Source organism: Doryrhamphus excisus, linkage group LG20 (assembly GCF_037039965.1).
Source record: "Doryrhamphus excisus strain RoL-2023G ecotype Guam linkage group LG20, RoL_Dexc_Guam_v1.1, whole genome shotgun sequence".
NCBI classification, from domain to species: domain Eukaryota; kingdom Metazoa; phylum Chordata; class Actinopteri; order Syngnathiformes; family Syngnathidae; genus Doryrhamphus; species Doryrhamphus excisus.
Window position 1 is genome coordinate 3,715,001 of NC_136376.1, and position 15,351 is coordinate 3,730,351.

Consider the following 15,351-nt stretch of genomic DNA (forward strand, 5'->3'; position numbering starts at 1 on the left):
GTCCTTCCTTGCTAGCATCCTATTAGCTAGCTATACAAAAATGGCAACCAGAGCTGGAAGTAGTTTTGGTACTCTGCTACATTTGGACATCAATGACGTTAATTCAGAGTAAATATGCTGGTATAAATGTGTCGTTTTGAGGAATTGAGGCAAGATGACATTTTCCCGATCGACTCAAAAGGTTTTGTTCATTATACAAGGTAATTACAGTGAAACCTCAGTTAGAGTACGCCCCGGTTAACAGTTTTTCCAGTTTACATTGAAAATTTATACAAACATTTTGCTGCGGTGCATGGACATTTTGAGATTAGCGTGTTTGTATTGTATTTTTTTATCTAGGTTAGCAGTCTATTAGCTTGCCACAACATGGAAACAGGAAGCGGAAGTCGCCCGTCTATGATGTCATCAATGGTTGACTATGGAGTTTTTTGTTAACTAAGCCTCTGCTTTTCTTATTGATCATGGCTGCAAAAACCCACCATGAAGCTAGCATCCTATTAGCTAGCTATACAAAAATGGCAGCCAGAGCTGGAAGTAGTTTTGGTAGAAATGTGTCGTTTTGACGAATCGAGGCAAGATGACACGTTCCCCAAACGACTCTCAAGGTGAAACAGTGAAACCTCAGTTAGTGTACGCCCTGGTTAACAGCTTTACCAGTTTACATTGAAAATTGCTGCGGTGCATGTACATTTTGAGATTAGCGTGTTTGTAGTGTATTTTTTTTTTTATCACAAAATGTCCCGGTTAGCAGTCGATTAGCTTGCTACAACATGGAAACAGGAAGCGGAAGTCGGCTCTATCGCCCGTTTATGATGTCATCAACGGTTGACTATGGAGTTCTTTGTTAACTAAGCCTCTGCTTTTCTTATTGATCATGGCCGCAAAAACCCACCATGAAGCTAGCTCTATTGCCACGTTCCCCAAACGACTCTCAAGGTAAAACAGCGAAACCTCAGTTAGAGTACGCCCCGGTTAACAGCTTTTCCAGTTTACATTGAAAATTTACACAAACATTTTGCTGCGGCGCGTGTACATTTTGAGATTAGCGTGTTTGTAGTGTATTTTTTTTTATCACAAAATGTCCCGGTTAGCAGTCTATTAGCTTGCCACAATATGGAAAACAGGAAGCGGAAGTTGGCTCTATTGCCATGTTCCCCAAACGACTCTCAAAACAGAGAAACCTCAGTTAGCGTACGCCCCGGTTAACAGGTTTTCTAGTTTACATTGAAAATTGACACAAACATTTTGCTGCGGTGCGTGTACATTTTGAGATTAGCGTGTTTTTTTTTCACTGCCTCAAAACAACTTTCTTTGGCGCCAAAGAAAGCTGCAAGTGCTAGCATTTTAGAAACACCATTGAAATCTAGAAATAAGTCATTCTATGTAAAATATATTTTGTGTTATGATTCTTGGGTGTCCGTTATGCATTCATTGGTTTGTTCCGGGTTCCATCTGACCTTCTGGAATGAATTACTGATGCTAATCCAGGTTCCAGTGTAGTTTAGTGAATTTTTGATACCTACAAAGTCAATATTTCAGTTATCCAATATTTTGTGTCTACAATTTGACAGCCCCTGGCACAGCCGGCATCGAACCACCATTCTCGGTGTAAGGGCCCCCGTGGTGGAACATATCAGGATGTTTTGTGGCAAGCTTCCCGTGAGGCGGCCCATGAAAGACGAAAGCGGATGAAACATGCGGTAATTACTCACGACTGACCCGTTTGAAACCCTTCCCAAAGGTCTCGCTGTAGCTGGTTCCCAGAATCTCAAATTGCACGTGAGAATTGGAGCCCTCCGCTCGGAAGTCCATCATTCCCGTCAGGCCGCTGATGCGTCCCTGCAGCGAGCGAGGGCGGGAGAAATGGGAGATGTCACAATGAAAAGAGAACCCGGTAACCGTGTTTATACTTTATTCTGTTACTGGGGTGAGTTTTTTTTTTTCAAATAATTCTATTGGAAGAAAAGCGCCTGCAGTCCCAAAGCTGATTTGCATCTCAGCTTAATGAAATGACATGATATTAATCAGTGTAAGTCATGTTATCATTATGTATAAAGCATATCTGAGTGTTTTTATATCATGAAAAGTAGCTTTTTGTTCACTTTTTGTACTTTGTTGAGAATGACACATTTAGAAGAGTATACATCAGAGGCGCATGTCCTGTCTGGTCATCTCCTGTCAGTCCGGAGATGAAACCAGCATGACTGTCTGCAGCCTTGACAAACTCCATTATCAAGATTCAGCAAGATGAAATGAAGACTGCTGGGAATATCCTACAAGTTCCTGCCAGGGGTCCCACTCGATCAACGACATAAAAAACACTTTTGTCTGCAGTACTTGAAAGTACTCGTCATAAGAAGCTTCGATGCGCATTTTGTTTTCCTCGCAGTCCAAAGCAACAACTCGGATGACGTGAGTTGTCAATCAAAGAGGATTGCTGGAAACCATACAGCATGCACGCAACAATCAGACAAAACGGACAGATACCTTCTGGATGGTATCCAACATGGACCACCCTCCGTTCCATGGCTTGGTGGACTTTCTCATGCAGTTGAGGCTGGCCATGCTGTGCCACTTCCTGTCTTCCAGCTTCCTGTAGAAGGCGTTGGCCAGCATCAGAACGCTGTCATACAGGTACAGGTTGGAGACCTGGACAGGGAAGACACGGACTGTTAAGCCATGTAGAATTAGACCAGGAAATGCGGTTTTTAATTGACCCATAGTACATTCTAAAAACCTAAAGAAGCAACACTAATGAATTTGTCATTTTTTGGAAAATTTGGGAAAAAGCTAAAAACAAGATATGGGAATAAAGTCTTAATACTATGAAAAAAAAACTACAAACCGCAGAAATGGGAAAAAAACAGCTTTAAATTTAGGATCCAATAACAAAAAGGTTATGGGCGAGATATAGATACATATTGGTAATGGTAATGGTTTTATTTCATTTGAACATGCATCAGATTGTAATTGAATGCATCACATAATCAGTTCACAGTTGCACATGTCCAAAAGGAGTAGGAAGAAGCAAAGCTTATTAAATCCTACCCCTCCATCTGGTACTTTTACAATCAGTAACTGTTACATTTGTTCACTTCCTGCTTTCCTAATATAATATAATATAATTTTTTTTTGTTTTTTTTTTATTTATTTCATTAATTTTTATTAATTTAATTTTATTTAATTGTATTTTTTTGTCATGTACCGAAGTACGAGGCGATATGACCATACAATGACATAATGGGTACCATAGTAAGTATCAATATAGTGATTTTTATTTTTATTTTTATTTTTATTTTTATTTTTATTTTTATTTTTATTTTTATTTTTATTTTTATTTTTATTTTTATTTTTATTTTTATTTTTATTTTTATTTTTATTTTTTAATTTTTGTCACATACCGAAGTACAAGGTAAGATATATTGTAATATATTGTGCCTTCAATGTGCTAAAATGTTATTTTGAAGCTTTGAGTGAATAATCCCATACATGGACAGACTGTACGTCGCTGAAATAAAGCAAAATATCTGTCAGCTCTTCTATTTTTTCGTGTCAGGGTGGGTCAATAACTTGCACTGGCAGACGCAAGCTGCTGTCTCCCAGCGCCTGTCAAAGTCAGCGGTGAGTTCGCCCTTCGGTGCTGCACGCCACTTTCAGGTGGCGTATTTTCATATTGATCACAGCCTGGCAGACAATTAAGCGTTTATGTCCTGTGACGGCACCGAAGCGCCGCTCGCCTTGAGGAGGCAGAGTAGACTGAAAGATGACTTATTAATAAATCCATTCTTGTACTGTGGGCTTCTGTGCGTGGTGGATGTATGCAGAAAAGACGGGAATTAAATCATGACAGCTTCTGCTGAGAGCCAGCAGTGGAAATAAATACAAAGAAATTGTGAAAACATGCTTTATATCTGCTCCCCCGCTCATAACTGTCTCCATACCTGCAGTGCATCCTGTCAGGAATCATGTCTGCAACCTCCTGTCGAGGTGCGAGAGTGCATTTTGTGGCCCGCGGGTCAAATACCCGCCCCCCTACCCCTCCGCTACAGCACAGCGAGAGACCTGTGCAAGCAATATCGGCTGCCACTCCGGGGTATTCCGCACAAGACTCTCAGCGGCGAGACACGGCTAAGTCAACTTGTCTTCACTTGTAAGCATGTTATAACCAATTGGGAAAAATAGCAGGAAAATATGGAATTTTGCAGAGCTTCCACTCCTTTGGGAAGGCTTTCTACTTCAAGATGTTGTTTGTTTATGTCCAATTGTTAGGTCATCGATGGACTTCTTCTACACCAATTTGGAGTCGCCAATTAACCTAGCATGTTTTTGGAATGTGGGAGGAAGAAAACCCGGAAAAAACCCACGCATGCACAGGAAGAACATGCAAACTCCACACAGAGATGGCCGAGGATGGAATTGAACCCTGGTCTCCTAGCTGTTAGGTCTGCGTGCTAACCACTCGTCCGCCGTGCAGTCTCCTCTAAACTTAAGAAGCTAAAAAAAAAATAAAATACCACTTCCACACGGAATGCGAGGAGAACCTTTTTCCACTGTCGAACAAACTCCACACAAAGATGGCCGAGGGTGGAATTGAACCCTAGTCTCCTAGCCGTGAGGTCTGCGCGCTAAACACCGTGCAGCCTCGTCTAAACTTCATTCATTCATTCATTTTCTACCGCTTTTTTCCTCACGAGGGTCGCGGGGGTGCTGGAGCCTATCCCAGCTGTCTTCGGGCGAGAGGCGGGGTACACCCTGGACTGGTGGCCAGCCAATCACAGGGCACATATAGACAAACAACCATTCACACTCACATTCATACCTATGGACAATTTGGAGTCACTAATTAACCTAGCATGTTTTTGGAATGTGGGAGGAAACCGGAGTACCCGGAGAAAACCCACGCAAGCACGAGGAGAACATGCAAACTCCACACAGAGATGGCTGAGGGTGGAACTGAACCCTAGTCTCCCAGCTGTGAGGTCTGCGCACTAACCACTCGACCGCCATGCAGCCTCCTCTAAACTTAAGAAGCTAAAAAAAATAATAATATTTACCACTTCCACAAAGAATGCGAGGAGAACCTTTTTCCACTGTCGAACAAACTCCACACAAAGATGGTCGAGGGTGGAATTGAATCCTAGTCTCCAAGCTGTGAGGTCTGCGCGCTAACCACTCAAACGCCGTGCAGCCTCCTCTAAACTTAAGAAGCTAAAAAAAAACAATTACCACTTCCACACGGAATGCGAGGAGAACCTTTTTCCACTGTCGAACAAACTCCACACAAAGATGGCAGAGGGTGGAATTGAACCCTAGTCTCCTAGCTGTGAGGTCTGCGCACTAACCACTCGTTCACCGTGCAGCCTCCTCTAAACTTAAGAAGCTAAAAAAAAAAAAATTACCACTTTCACACGGAATGCGAGGAGAACCTTTTTCCACTGTCGAACAAACTCCACACAAAGATGGCCGAAGGTGGAATTGAACCCTAGTCTCCTAGCTGTGAGGTCTGCGCACTAACCACTTGTTCACCGTGCAGCCTCGTCTAAACTTAAGAAGCTAAAAAAATAATAATAATTACCACTTCCACATGGAATGTGATGTGATGTCATTTTCAACGTCCAATCAGGTTTAGGAACAAACAACACATGTGTGGATTCAATCCTGAATGCTATAAGAGTAAAAAATAAAAAAATGTATTACATTGTTGAAAATGGCATTTTATTTGTGAGACAGTAAAAAGTATTCATGACCTGTAAAAACTCCAAGAAGGACTTAACTCAACCTGGACTTGGACTTGCACGAATTTACCGGAGACTTCAAATTAAAGACTTGCAAAACACCGGCTTGCTTTCAGCTCTTATTATTAAACCCCAAAGTCCGACCCCCATAAGTCGCAATGACTTGAGATTCGTCACACGGCTCAAAGCTACTCTACAAAACACCCACTAAAACGGTAGGATGCTTCGCCCAATCACCACCAAATTTGATAAAACACCTTAAGGCACTGAAAAGCACCGAAAAATTGGTAGAAAAACATGGCAAACGTTTTTGTACTGAGGAATTAATTGCAGTGCGAGTTTGGCATCAGGTGAAAGTTTCCATGCGGATCTGACATGAGCTAATGTCTGTAATTACAGCAGCTTGATACAAAGACCCAACGGAGGCAGCGTCATTGAATCAGACTGCCGAGAGCACTTTTTATTACACCTATTATTTCATTAGAAAAAACTCAAATTCATTTCATGCACTTTATTATCTGTGAAGCACCTTATTAAAGCGTATCTTTGCAACAAAGCAACATAATGTTCTTTTCTTTCTTGACCAAAAATCTGAAAATACGGAGCTAGGTCTCATTAGCATCTGTTTAGAATTACAATCCCTTTTGTTTGGTGTCGTTCAATTACGTTAAAAAACAAGAAACATTGGATGCTGTTGATGTGGGAAGAATCTGCAGAAAGGAACCAATCAGAGAGAAGCTTCACATCACATCATTGTCAACATTTTGAAGACTCCCATGGGTAATACAACCCAATACCATGAATGCTCTAATCATAGTCTGGATGTCTATTTACTTGTTTTGGTTTGGTGGCCACACAGCTAAAAGACCCGAGTTCGATTCCACTCCGGTTTCCTCCCAAATTCCAAAAACATGCTAAGTTAATTGCCGACTCTAAATTGTCCATATGTATGAATGTGAGTGTGAATGGTTGTTTGTCTATATGTGCCCTGTGATTGGCTGGCCACCAGTCCAGGGTGTACCCCGCCTCTTGACTGAACACAGCTGGGATAGGCTCCAGCACCCCTGCGACCCATTCCAATACCATGAATGCTCTAATTATAGTCTGGATGTCTATTTACCAAGAACATGTTTTGGTTTTGTGGCCACACAGCTAAGAGACCCGAGTTCGATTCCACCCTCGGACATTTCTGTGTGGAGTTTGCATGTTCTCCCCGTGCATGTGTGTTTTTTTTTCCGGGTATTCCGGTTTCTTCCCACATTCCAAAAACATGCTAGGCTAATTCCATAGGTATGAATGTGAGTGTGAATGGTTGTTTGTCTATATGTGCCCTGTGATTGGCTGGCCACCAGTCCAGGGTGTACCCCGCCTCTCGCCCAAAGACAGCTGGGATAGGCTCCTCGTGAGGATAAGCGGTAGAAAATGAATGAATTAATGAAGTTTTGTTTTTTTTTGCCTTAATAATAACTGGAAAGAGCGGCTGCACGGCGGTCTAGTGGTTAGCGCGCAGACCTCACAGCTAGGAGATCAGGGTTTAATTCCACCCTCGGCCATCTCTGTGTGGAGTTTGCATGTTCTCCCCGTGCATGCGTGGGTTTTCTCCGGGTACTCCGGTTTCTTCCCGCATTCCAAAAACATGCTAGGTTAATTGGCGACTCCAAATTGTCCATAGGTATGAATGTGAGTGTGAATGGTTGTTTGTCTATATGTGCCCTGTGATTGGCTGGCCACCAGTCCAGGGCGTACCTGGAAAATGAATGAATGAATTGGTCTATACTATGAGTATTTAAATGGCAGCCATTATTGACAGTAAGATAACTGAACATGTGAGCGGATCCTTGGAGGATAAATGTGTACATCAAATTACAGCAAGGCATAATCCATTAAAAGCACACAGTAAATGGGTTCTGCTTTGACAGGATTTACTGCAAGATACATCTAAGAGCCGCAATAACAAACATTCGCCTACACACAAATAATCTTTTATTATAACAACGTTTGACTCCTCTGTGCCACTTATTCCCTCGACACATTGAGTTCTAAGTCATTTATATTCATGGGCATTCATGTGCCTCATAATTACCTTATCAAGGGCCTTTCATCTACGTTCACTTGCATACATAATCAGCTAATATCTGCATTTACGTCGTATGCGGATGTCCATCATCACTTCCAATGCACTCCAAAACACATGGGACTCGAACGTGTGTTGATAGCAACACGCACAGGACTAAAAAGAAGATCTTCAACATTCTTGTTGCTATGGCCGTGCGAGCCCTCTTGTCGTGTACAACGAGACAATACATGAAACATGCTGATGATCCCAAAGAATAAATGTGTCTTTGGGAGGATAAAAAACGAGATCAGTATGATGGTGAACACTACTATTGTTTTGTTTTTCTTCATGGGGAGGCATGGCTCATGTGGTGGAGTGGTCGTCTCCAAACTTGCAGGTTCAATTCTCCATCCTACTGTGATCCTCCTTTATCTTTGGGCAAAATACTGAACCCCCCCACTTGCTCCTGATGCTGCATCATCAGTAGGTACTTAATGTGGTACTCAAACTAGCCACGTTTACATGAGGAGTTTTTCGCTTTCCGAATGACCTTTCCAGGGGTCTCAAACTCAATTTAACTGGGGGCCACTGGAGCTAGGGTCTGGGCAAAGCTGGGCCGCATCAGGTTCCCCCCCCCCAAAAAACGCATTTATTAAAATCAGAAAAATATACAAACTTTTTCAGTGCTTTGGTTCCGATTTTCTACAATAAAAGCTCTGATAAAACATTCCACTGTTCTCAAATATCTTCATTTGTATTTTTTTGCACAAAATAAGATGAAAAATAAATAAACAAATCAAGAATAAAGAAAATCAATCAATCAGTAATAAATAAATATAATAATAATAATAATAATAATAAAACTGCAAATAATAAAAACTTAAGAAACCACATATAGTTGGTGGGTAGACAAATTATTTTTTTCAGATTAAAATGAACAAAGCATTATTAGAGCCCTGTAGACATGACAAAACACGACTATAGTCACATTTATACTCCTTTTATTTACAACATATTGCGCAACTGCAGGGTCTTGAGACGCATGCTAACTCGCAAACTAGAGAGCTAGCCACCTAAACGGTAGCCTTCAAGTTATTTCCTTTAAACTTAAATACCCAAAAACTTACCACTTCCACACGAATAGGGAGGATAACTATTAACAGTTATTTAACCTTTAACATGAACATTAATCAAACGTAATCATTTTGTCTGGGTACATGATACCATACAGCATCCATATCAAACATTAAACTTTCATATCAAGGTGGGGGCCTCAAACTAGTGTCCTGCGGGCCACATTTGGCCCGCGGAGCCGGACTTGCACCGCACGTAGCTAGTGTGAGCCTACAACAGAGTCCCCGTTAAACGGACCAAACATGAACACGCCCTTACAGGCGGGGCAACTCAGCGAGAATGTTGTTTTTCCTAAAAGCTATTTAGTAATTGAGTAAGTTGTCTTCATAACGCTCCCATGCTACTCAGCCATAAAAATAAAACAAACCAAAAAAAAAAAAAACACATTTAAATATTAATTCCCTCAAAGTGATAACAAAATCTCTCTGGTGCTTGAAAGGGCATTCATTAAAATATTACATGGGGGTTTAAAACTTTTATTCATTTCATTTTCTTTTATTAGAACAACAATTTTGGCATTTTTCTCCACCGCGGTTCTCAGATTATAATGTTTGTCAATAACGCATTTGACCTAATAACCTGTTATTTCAGTATCCAGAAATTAGTGACTGATTGTTCATCCATGCATCTATTTCCCTTCGCTTATCCGGGTCTGGGACGAGGGGGGCAGCAGTCCCAGACTTCCCGGTCCCCAGTCATCTCCTCCAGCTCCAGTGGGAGAACACCAAAGTGTTTACAGGCTAGCTCTGAGACATAATCCCTCCAGCGTGTCCTAGGTCTGCCCCGGGGCTTTCTCGCGGCCAGGCATGCCCAGAATACCTCATCAGGGAGGCATCCGGACGAGATGCCCGAGCCACATCAATGAGATAACATGCTTGCGTATGTATATATTTTTTAAAATCCCAATTACAGGAAATACTATACTATAAATAATAAAATAAAATAAAATAAAATAAAATAAAATAAAATAAAATAAAATAAAATAAAATAAAATAAAATAAAATAAAATAAAATAAAATAAAATAAAATAAAATAAAATAATAATTACATAGGCGGCACGGCGGTCTAGTGGTTAGTGCGCAGACCTCACAGCTAAAAGACCAGGGTTCAATTCCACCCTCGGCCATCTCTGTGTGGAGTTTGCATGTTCTCCCCGTGCATGCGTGTGTTTTCTCCGGTTTATTCCGGTTTCCTTCCACATTCCAAAAACATGCTAGGTTAATTAGCGACTCCAAATTGTCCATAGGTATGAATGTGAGTGTGAATGGTTGTTTGTCTATATGTGCCCTGTGATTGGCTGGCCACCAGTCCAGGGTGTACCCCGCCTCTCGCCCGAAGACAGCTGGGATAGGCTCCAGCACCCCCGCGACCCTCGTGAGGAAAAAGCGGTAGAAAATGAATGAATAATTACATAGGGCTGCATGGCGGTCGTGTGGTTAGCGTGCAGACCTCACAGCTAAGAGACCAGGGTTCAATTCCACCCTCGGCCATCTCTGTGTGGAGTTTGCATGTTCTCCCCGTGCACGCGTGGGTTTTCTCCGGGTACTCCGGTTTCCTCCCACATTCCAAAAACATGCTAGGTTAATTGGTGACTCCAAATTGTCCATAGGTATGAATGTGAGTGTGAATGGTTGTTTGTCTATATGTGCCCTGTGATTGGCTGGCCACCAGTCCAGGGTGTACCCCGCCTCTCGCCCGAAGACAGCTGGGATAGGCTCCAGCACCCCCCCCGACCCTCGTGAGGACAAGCGGTAGAAAATGAATGACTGAATGAATGAATGAATAATAATTACATAATTACAAATATTTAGACTTATGCAATGTATTGTTAACATATTTGCTGCCACATTTTCAACCTGTATTAGCTTGGAATTTCTTCCATTTTGGAATTATTCAAGTCAATGTCACCTGCAATCTTGTGCACCATTAAATGATTTTTTTTTTGCAATCAGTCATTAACTGACTATTATTTATGTCATTTGTTGAGCGCAATCTTCAGCGCCATTTGCTAAAATGTCACTGCGTCATGCACCATTTGCTTTCGGTTTAACACAAAGTCTCCAAACCGATTTAATCATGATTGATGGCCATTTTACGCACGCCCCGTATATGATCAATGAGCATGTCGGTGCGTCATATGGTTGTGGAATGTGTCGGTAGCAGCGTTACCTCCAGGGACTGCAGGTAGCCTTCCTGGGGGTCGCACAGCAGCGAGGAGATGCGATGGTTGTTCCTCATGCAGCGGACGTTGGTGTCCTTCCACATCGGGAACACTTGACGGATGAGGGTCATGCGGCCCAGGGAGCTGTCGATCAGCTCCATAAGGTCAGCTTCACTCACTTCCTGTTGGGGGGGGCAAGACACAATGTTAGGGTCTTTCTTTTGGGAGGTACATCCTCTTTCACACAGAAGAGCCCCCATTAAGCAATTTTCACCTTTCACATCAAATATTAAACTATTGCTGTGTATGTATGATGACGTACAAAATAATTACTTTCAACACAACAAGGCGGCAACAAGTCCAGTCTGAAGAAAGCCCTTTGACACAGGTAGCGTCCCACCTCCGCTTCAGTCGCACTGATACAAGCCTGAAGGCGGGCAAATTGCCAGGACGACTAAATTCACCCACTCCTTGTGGGGGCAGTTCATAGTGTGAAAAATAAATCAACAAAAAATAAAATTGCTTGTACATTTCTTAGTGACCTTTTGAGTGTTAAGTTGCAGTGTGAGGATTTTAGCGTCCTTTGTCACATTACACCGTTCCAAGTTTCCCCAAAATTACTTTTGTTTTTTAAAATAATATTTCAACTTTTAAAAAGGCCATTTATTCTACTAAAATGACATTACTTTTCCTTATAATACCATAACATTATTATCATTAAATTCTCAATAAAGCTTTTTTTTCCAACTATTTCAACCGTTAGTAAATTTTTTATTACTTTATAACCATACTATTTTGACTTCATTCCTGTAACATTTTTTCCACAATTTTTTAAAAAAAATTTAGGACATGAAAACATCTATTTTCAATATTTCAACTTCACGCTGGTAAAATGATGTTATGTTTCCTAATATTGCATTGTAATTTTCGTGATATTGTGATTATTTCTTGTTCACCATTGAGCAATTTGTCTGAAGAAAGCCCTTTGACACAGATAGCGTCCCACCTCTGCTGCAGTAGCACTGATACAAGCCTGAAGACGGGCAAATTGCCAGGACGACTAAATTCACCCACTAGTGGGAAAAATAAATAAACAAAAAATAAAATTGCTTGTATATTTCTTAGTGACCTTTTGAGCGTTAAGTTGCAGTGTGATGATTTTAGCGTCCTTTGTAACATTACACCATTACAAGTTTCCCCAAAATTACTTTATCATTTTATTTTGTTTTTTAATAATATTTCAACTTTTAAAGAGGTCATTCATTTTACTAAAATTACATAAATTTTCCTTATAATAACATAACATTATTTTCATTAAATTCTCAATAAAGCTTTTTTTTTTCCAACTATTTCAACTGTTAGTAAATTTTTTATTGCTTCATAACCATAATATTTTGACTTCATTCCTGTAACGTTATACATTTTTTTTTCGCAATTTTTATTTTTTTTTAAATTATTGGTTTGGTTTGTTTTTCAAATTTTTAGGACATTAAAACATCTGTTCTCAATATTTCTACTTCACGCTGGTAAAACGATGTCATGTGTCCTAATGTTACATTGTAATTCTTGTAAAATTGTGACTATTTCTTGTTAAATTACAGCTTTTTTTCTCATATTAGTTTGACTCTCAAAGACGTTCCACTCCACTCCTGCAAGTGGCACGTTTCAAAGCAGACACCAACTCAATAGCTAGTGCAGTTGTAAAGCGCAAACTTCAATTATGTCATTTACTCATACAAGCAACTCAATAAACGTTTCATTATCCTTGGTAATATTACTAGTGACACTCAGTTATTTGCTGTGTGGGGGGGTGGGTCGTATGTGACGAGGGTGTCAGCGGCGAGGATGCACCATCAATATTCATGAGACGTCAACTTGCAGTGGTCAATGTAAGAGGCGGCTCCCGGGGGGATTCTGCGTAGAGGCGTTGAGTTCATGTACAATCTGACAACGACACTGTGGGGTTACCGCTGGGTCGCAACTTAAGGAGCGGCGCCTTGACGGCGAGCCCTCCGCACATGGGCCCCTGAATCCATGCTCCCTGAATCCATGCTCCCTCTCTGCTTCCCTAATGAGACATTTTGATCTTTGCCTCTTGTGTGCAGCCTTGCTGCACGGAATGGAGTCATCAGCGCTGTTGTGTGGGCCTTCATCGGGATTCATGTCTACAACCCCCCCCCTTTCTCGTAGCGCCTTCATCCTTCCTTGATGCCTTATCACATCACCATCACTGACAGGCTATATGGTTATCTTCAAAAACAATACGCCTTGAGTCTTGCAGTCCACTCCACTGCTATTAGACCACAGGAAAGAGGCTTTATAGGCAGGCAAATGCATGCTAAAGCAACATGTGGCTTTATAACCCATGGAAAGCTCATTCAGCCAATGAGAAGCCTGAAGAAAGTCACGAATGGAAAAAACAACAACAATGGGGGTTTTATTATATACATCATTGGTTAACAACTAGTGGACCGGGACCCAAAAGTGGATTGTGGATCCATTCTGGGTGGGTTGCCAACCGCAAGTCAAAAATGCTTATTTTTTTAGTCAAAATGAGCAATATTGTACTCATCTTCCACCTGATAATAAAAGTGTAAAAACATTTATATTAATGCCAATCTTATTTGTATTATTTCCTTACAGTTTACTATATTATTATTTTATTGTTTCCACTTTAAATAAATGTTATTATGTATTTTTATTGGTGATAAAAAAATAATACTATTTACTTATGTGTAAAAAAAACAACAGTCACTTAGATAAAAGTGTAAAAAGATATTAAAAGATAGAATAAAATAAACGTCACTTAATACTGTGAAAGGTAAAAATATCTGAAAATAAAATTTTGTTACTTCAATGTAAAAAAATAATAAAATAAACATCACTTATTACTGTGAAAGGTAAAAATATCTGAAAATAAAATTTTGTTACTTCAATGTAAAAAAATAATAAAATAAACTTCACTTATTACTGTGAAAGGTAAAAATATCTGAAAATAAAATTTTGTTACTTCAATGTAAAAAAATTATAAAATAAACGTCACTTAATACTGTGAAAGGTAAAAATATCTGAAAATAAAATTTAGTTACTTCCATGTAAAAAAAAAGTATAAATGTAAAAAAAATTATACAAATACAAAAAAGTATAATTCACTTAAAGGTATCAAATAAAAATAACTAAAACTACAATTAACTTAAATAATCATGAAAAAAAATATCTACAAATAAAATTGACAGAAATACATGTAAACAAATAATCAAACTCTATTTTAGAAAATGGACTTAAAATGTAAAAAATGTGGATGTATGACTTTCATGTTCCTGAATCAAGATCGAAGAAAACAGAACATAATTTTGCCTTTATTTTGGAAAATCCTCACCTTGACCCCAATGTAAACCCAAAACGTAGCTTAGAGGCCAAAATACAAGGAACAGTCTAACTGCCTCTGACGAGCAGAACAAAAGTGTTCCATTCTTGTACAAGACAATATTCCACTCAGGTGGAAAGTCATGAATATTCATGAGTTGTCGTGACACATTCATCAGATAAATTATGCTTCACGGTTCACGGATTCAAACCCTGGCGTCCAAGGTAATAACCAGCTTTGATGCCCGCTTCGAACGTTCTGTCACCATCACAGCTGACCTGTGTGTCGGGCGCTGACCCAGCAGAGGCGAGACGCTGTGGCATCGCGCCCAAAAACGAGAGAAAGTAATATAATGGATCCTTGCTTAACAATGTCAGGTGTCTTGTTAGAGGGTTTTTATGTCACTATGGCAACGACGAACGTTGTACCCCAACTAACTTTTATTTCTGCAGAAATGACACAAATATGTTATTTTTGGCAGCACGCATCATATGTACACTTATATTCACACTTTACAGACAGGACAACAAACCTTTTTTTTCTACCGAGAAACACCTTCACTGTCTTGCTTTTTTGTCATCACGGTGACACACACATTTTAGCACAGGGAAAACGTCACCTTGCATCAAAGCAGGCTACCTACCATACTTTTTTAAAAATGACCTTAAGTCATTGAGCGTATATAAAGAGAAAACAAATTTCATGAATATATACTGTATATACCTACACAGAAAGACACGCTATAAACCTTGCAATCCTACACAGAGTCACTCATTCAAAATTCATTCACATTCAAATTCTGAAGTAATTCTACACTTGATCAAATTTACTTAAGATTTGTCAGATGAAAACACAGTGGCATTTGATTCATTTGATTGGTACTAATCCACTTCAAGAA

The 15,351-nt window shown here is 40.0% G+C and overlaps 1 protein-coding gene across 2 annotated transcripts in view; it reads right to left on the bottom strand.

Annotated features, from left to right (window-relative positions):
- grid1a (glutamate receptor, ionotropic, delta 1a) overlaps positions 1-15,351 on the bottom strand; it is a 303,095-nt gene that overhangs the window by 44,345 nt on the left and 243,399 nt on the right. For both annotated transcript variants that reach the window (XM_058058871.2, XM_058058872.2), the window contains exons 6-8: positions 11,095-11,268; positions 2,488-2,649; positions 1,720-1,839 (exon numbers count right to left, since the gene is read on the bottom strand). In XM_058058871.2, coding sequence (XP_057914854.2) covers positions 1,720-1,839; positions 2,488-2,649; positions 11,095-11,268 — 456 coding nt within the window. The remainder of the gene's footprint in view (positions 1-1,719; positions 1,840-2,487; positions 2,650-11,094; positions 11,269-15,351) is intronic.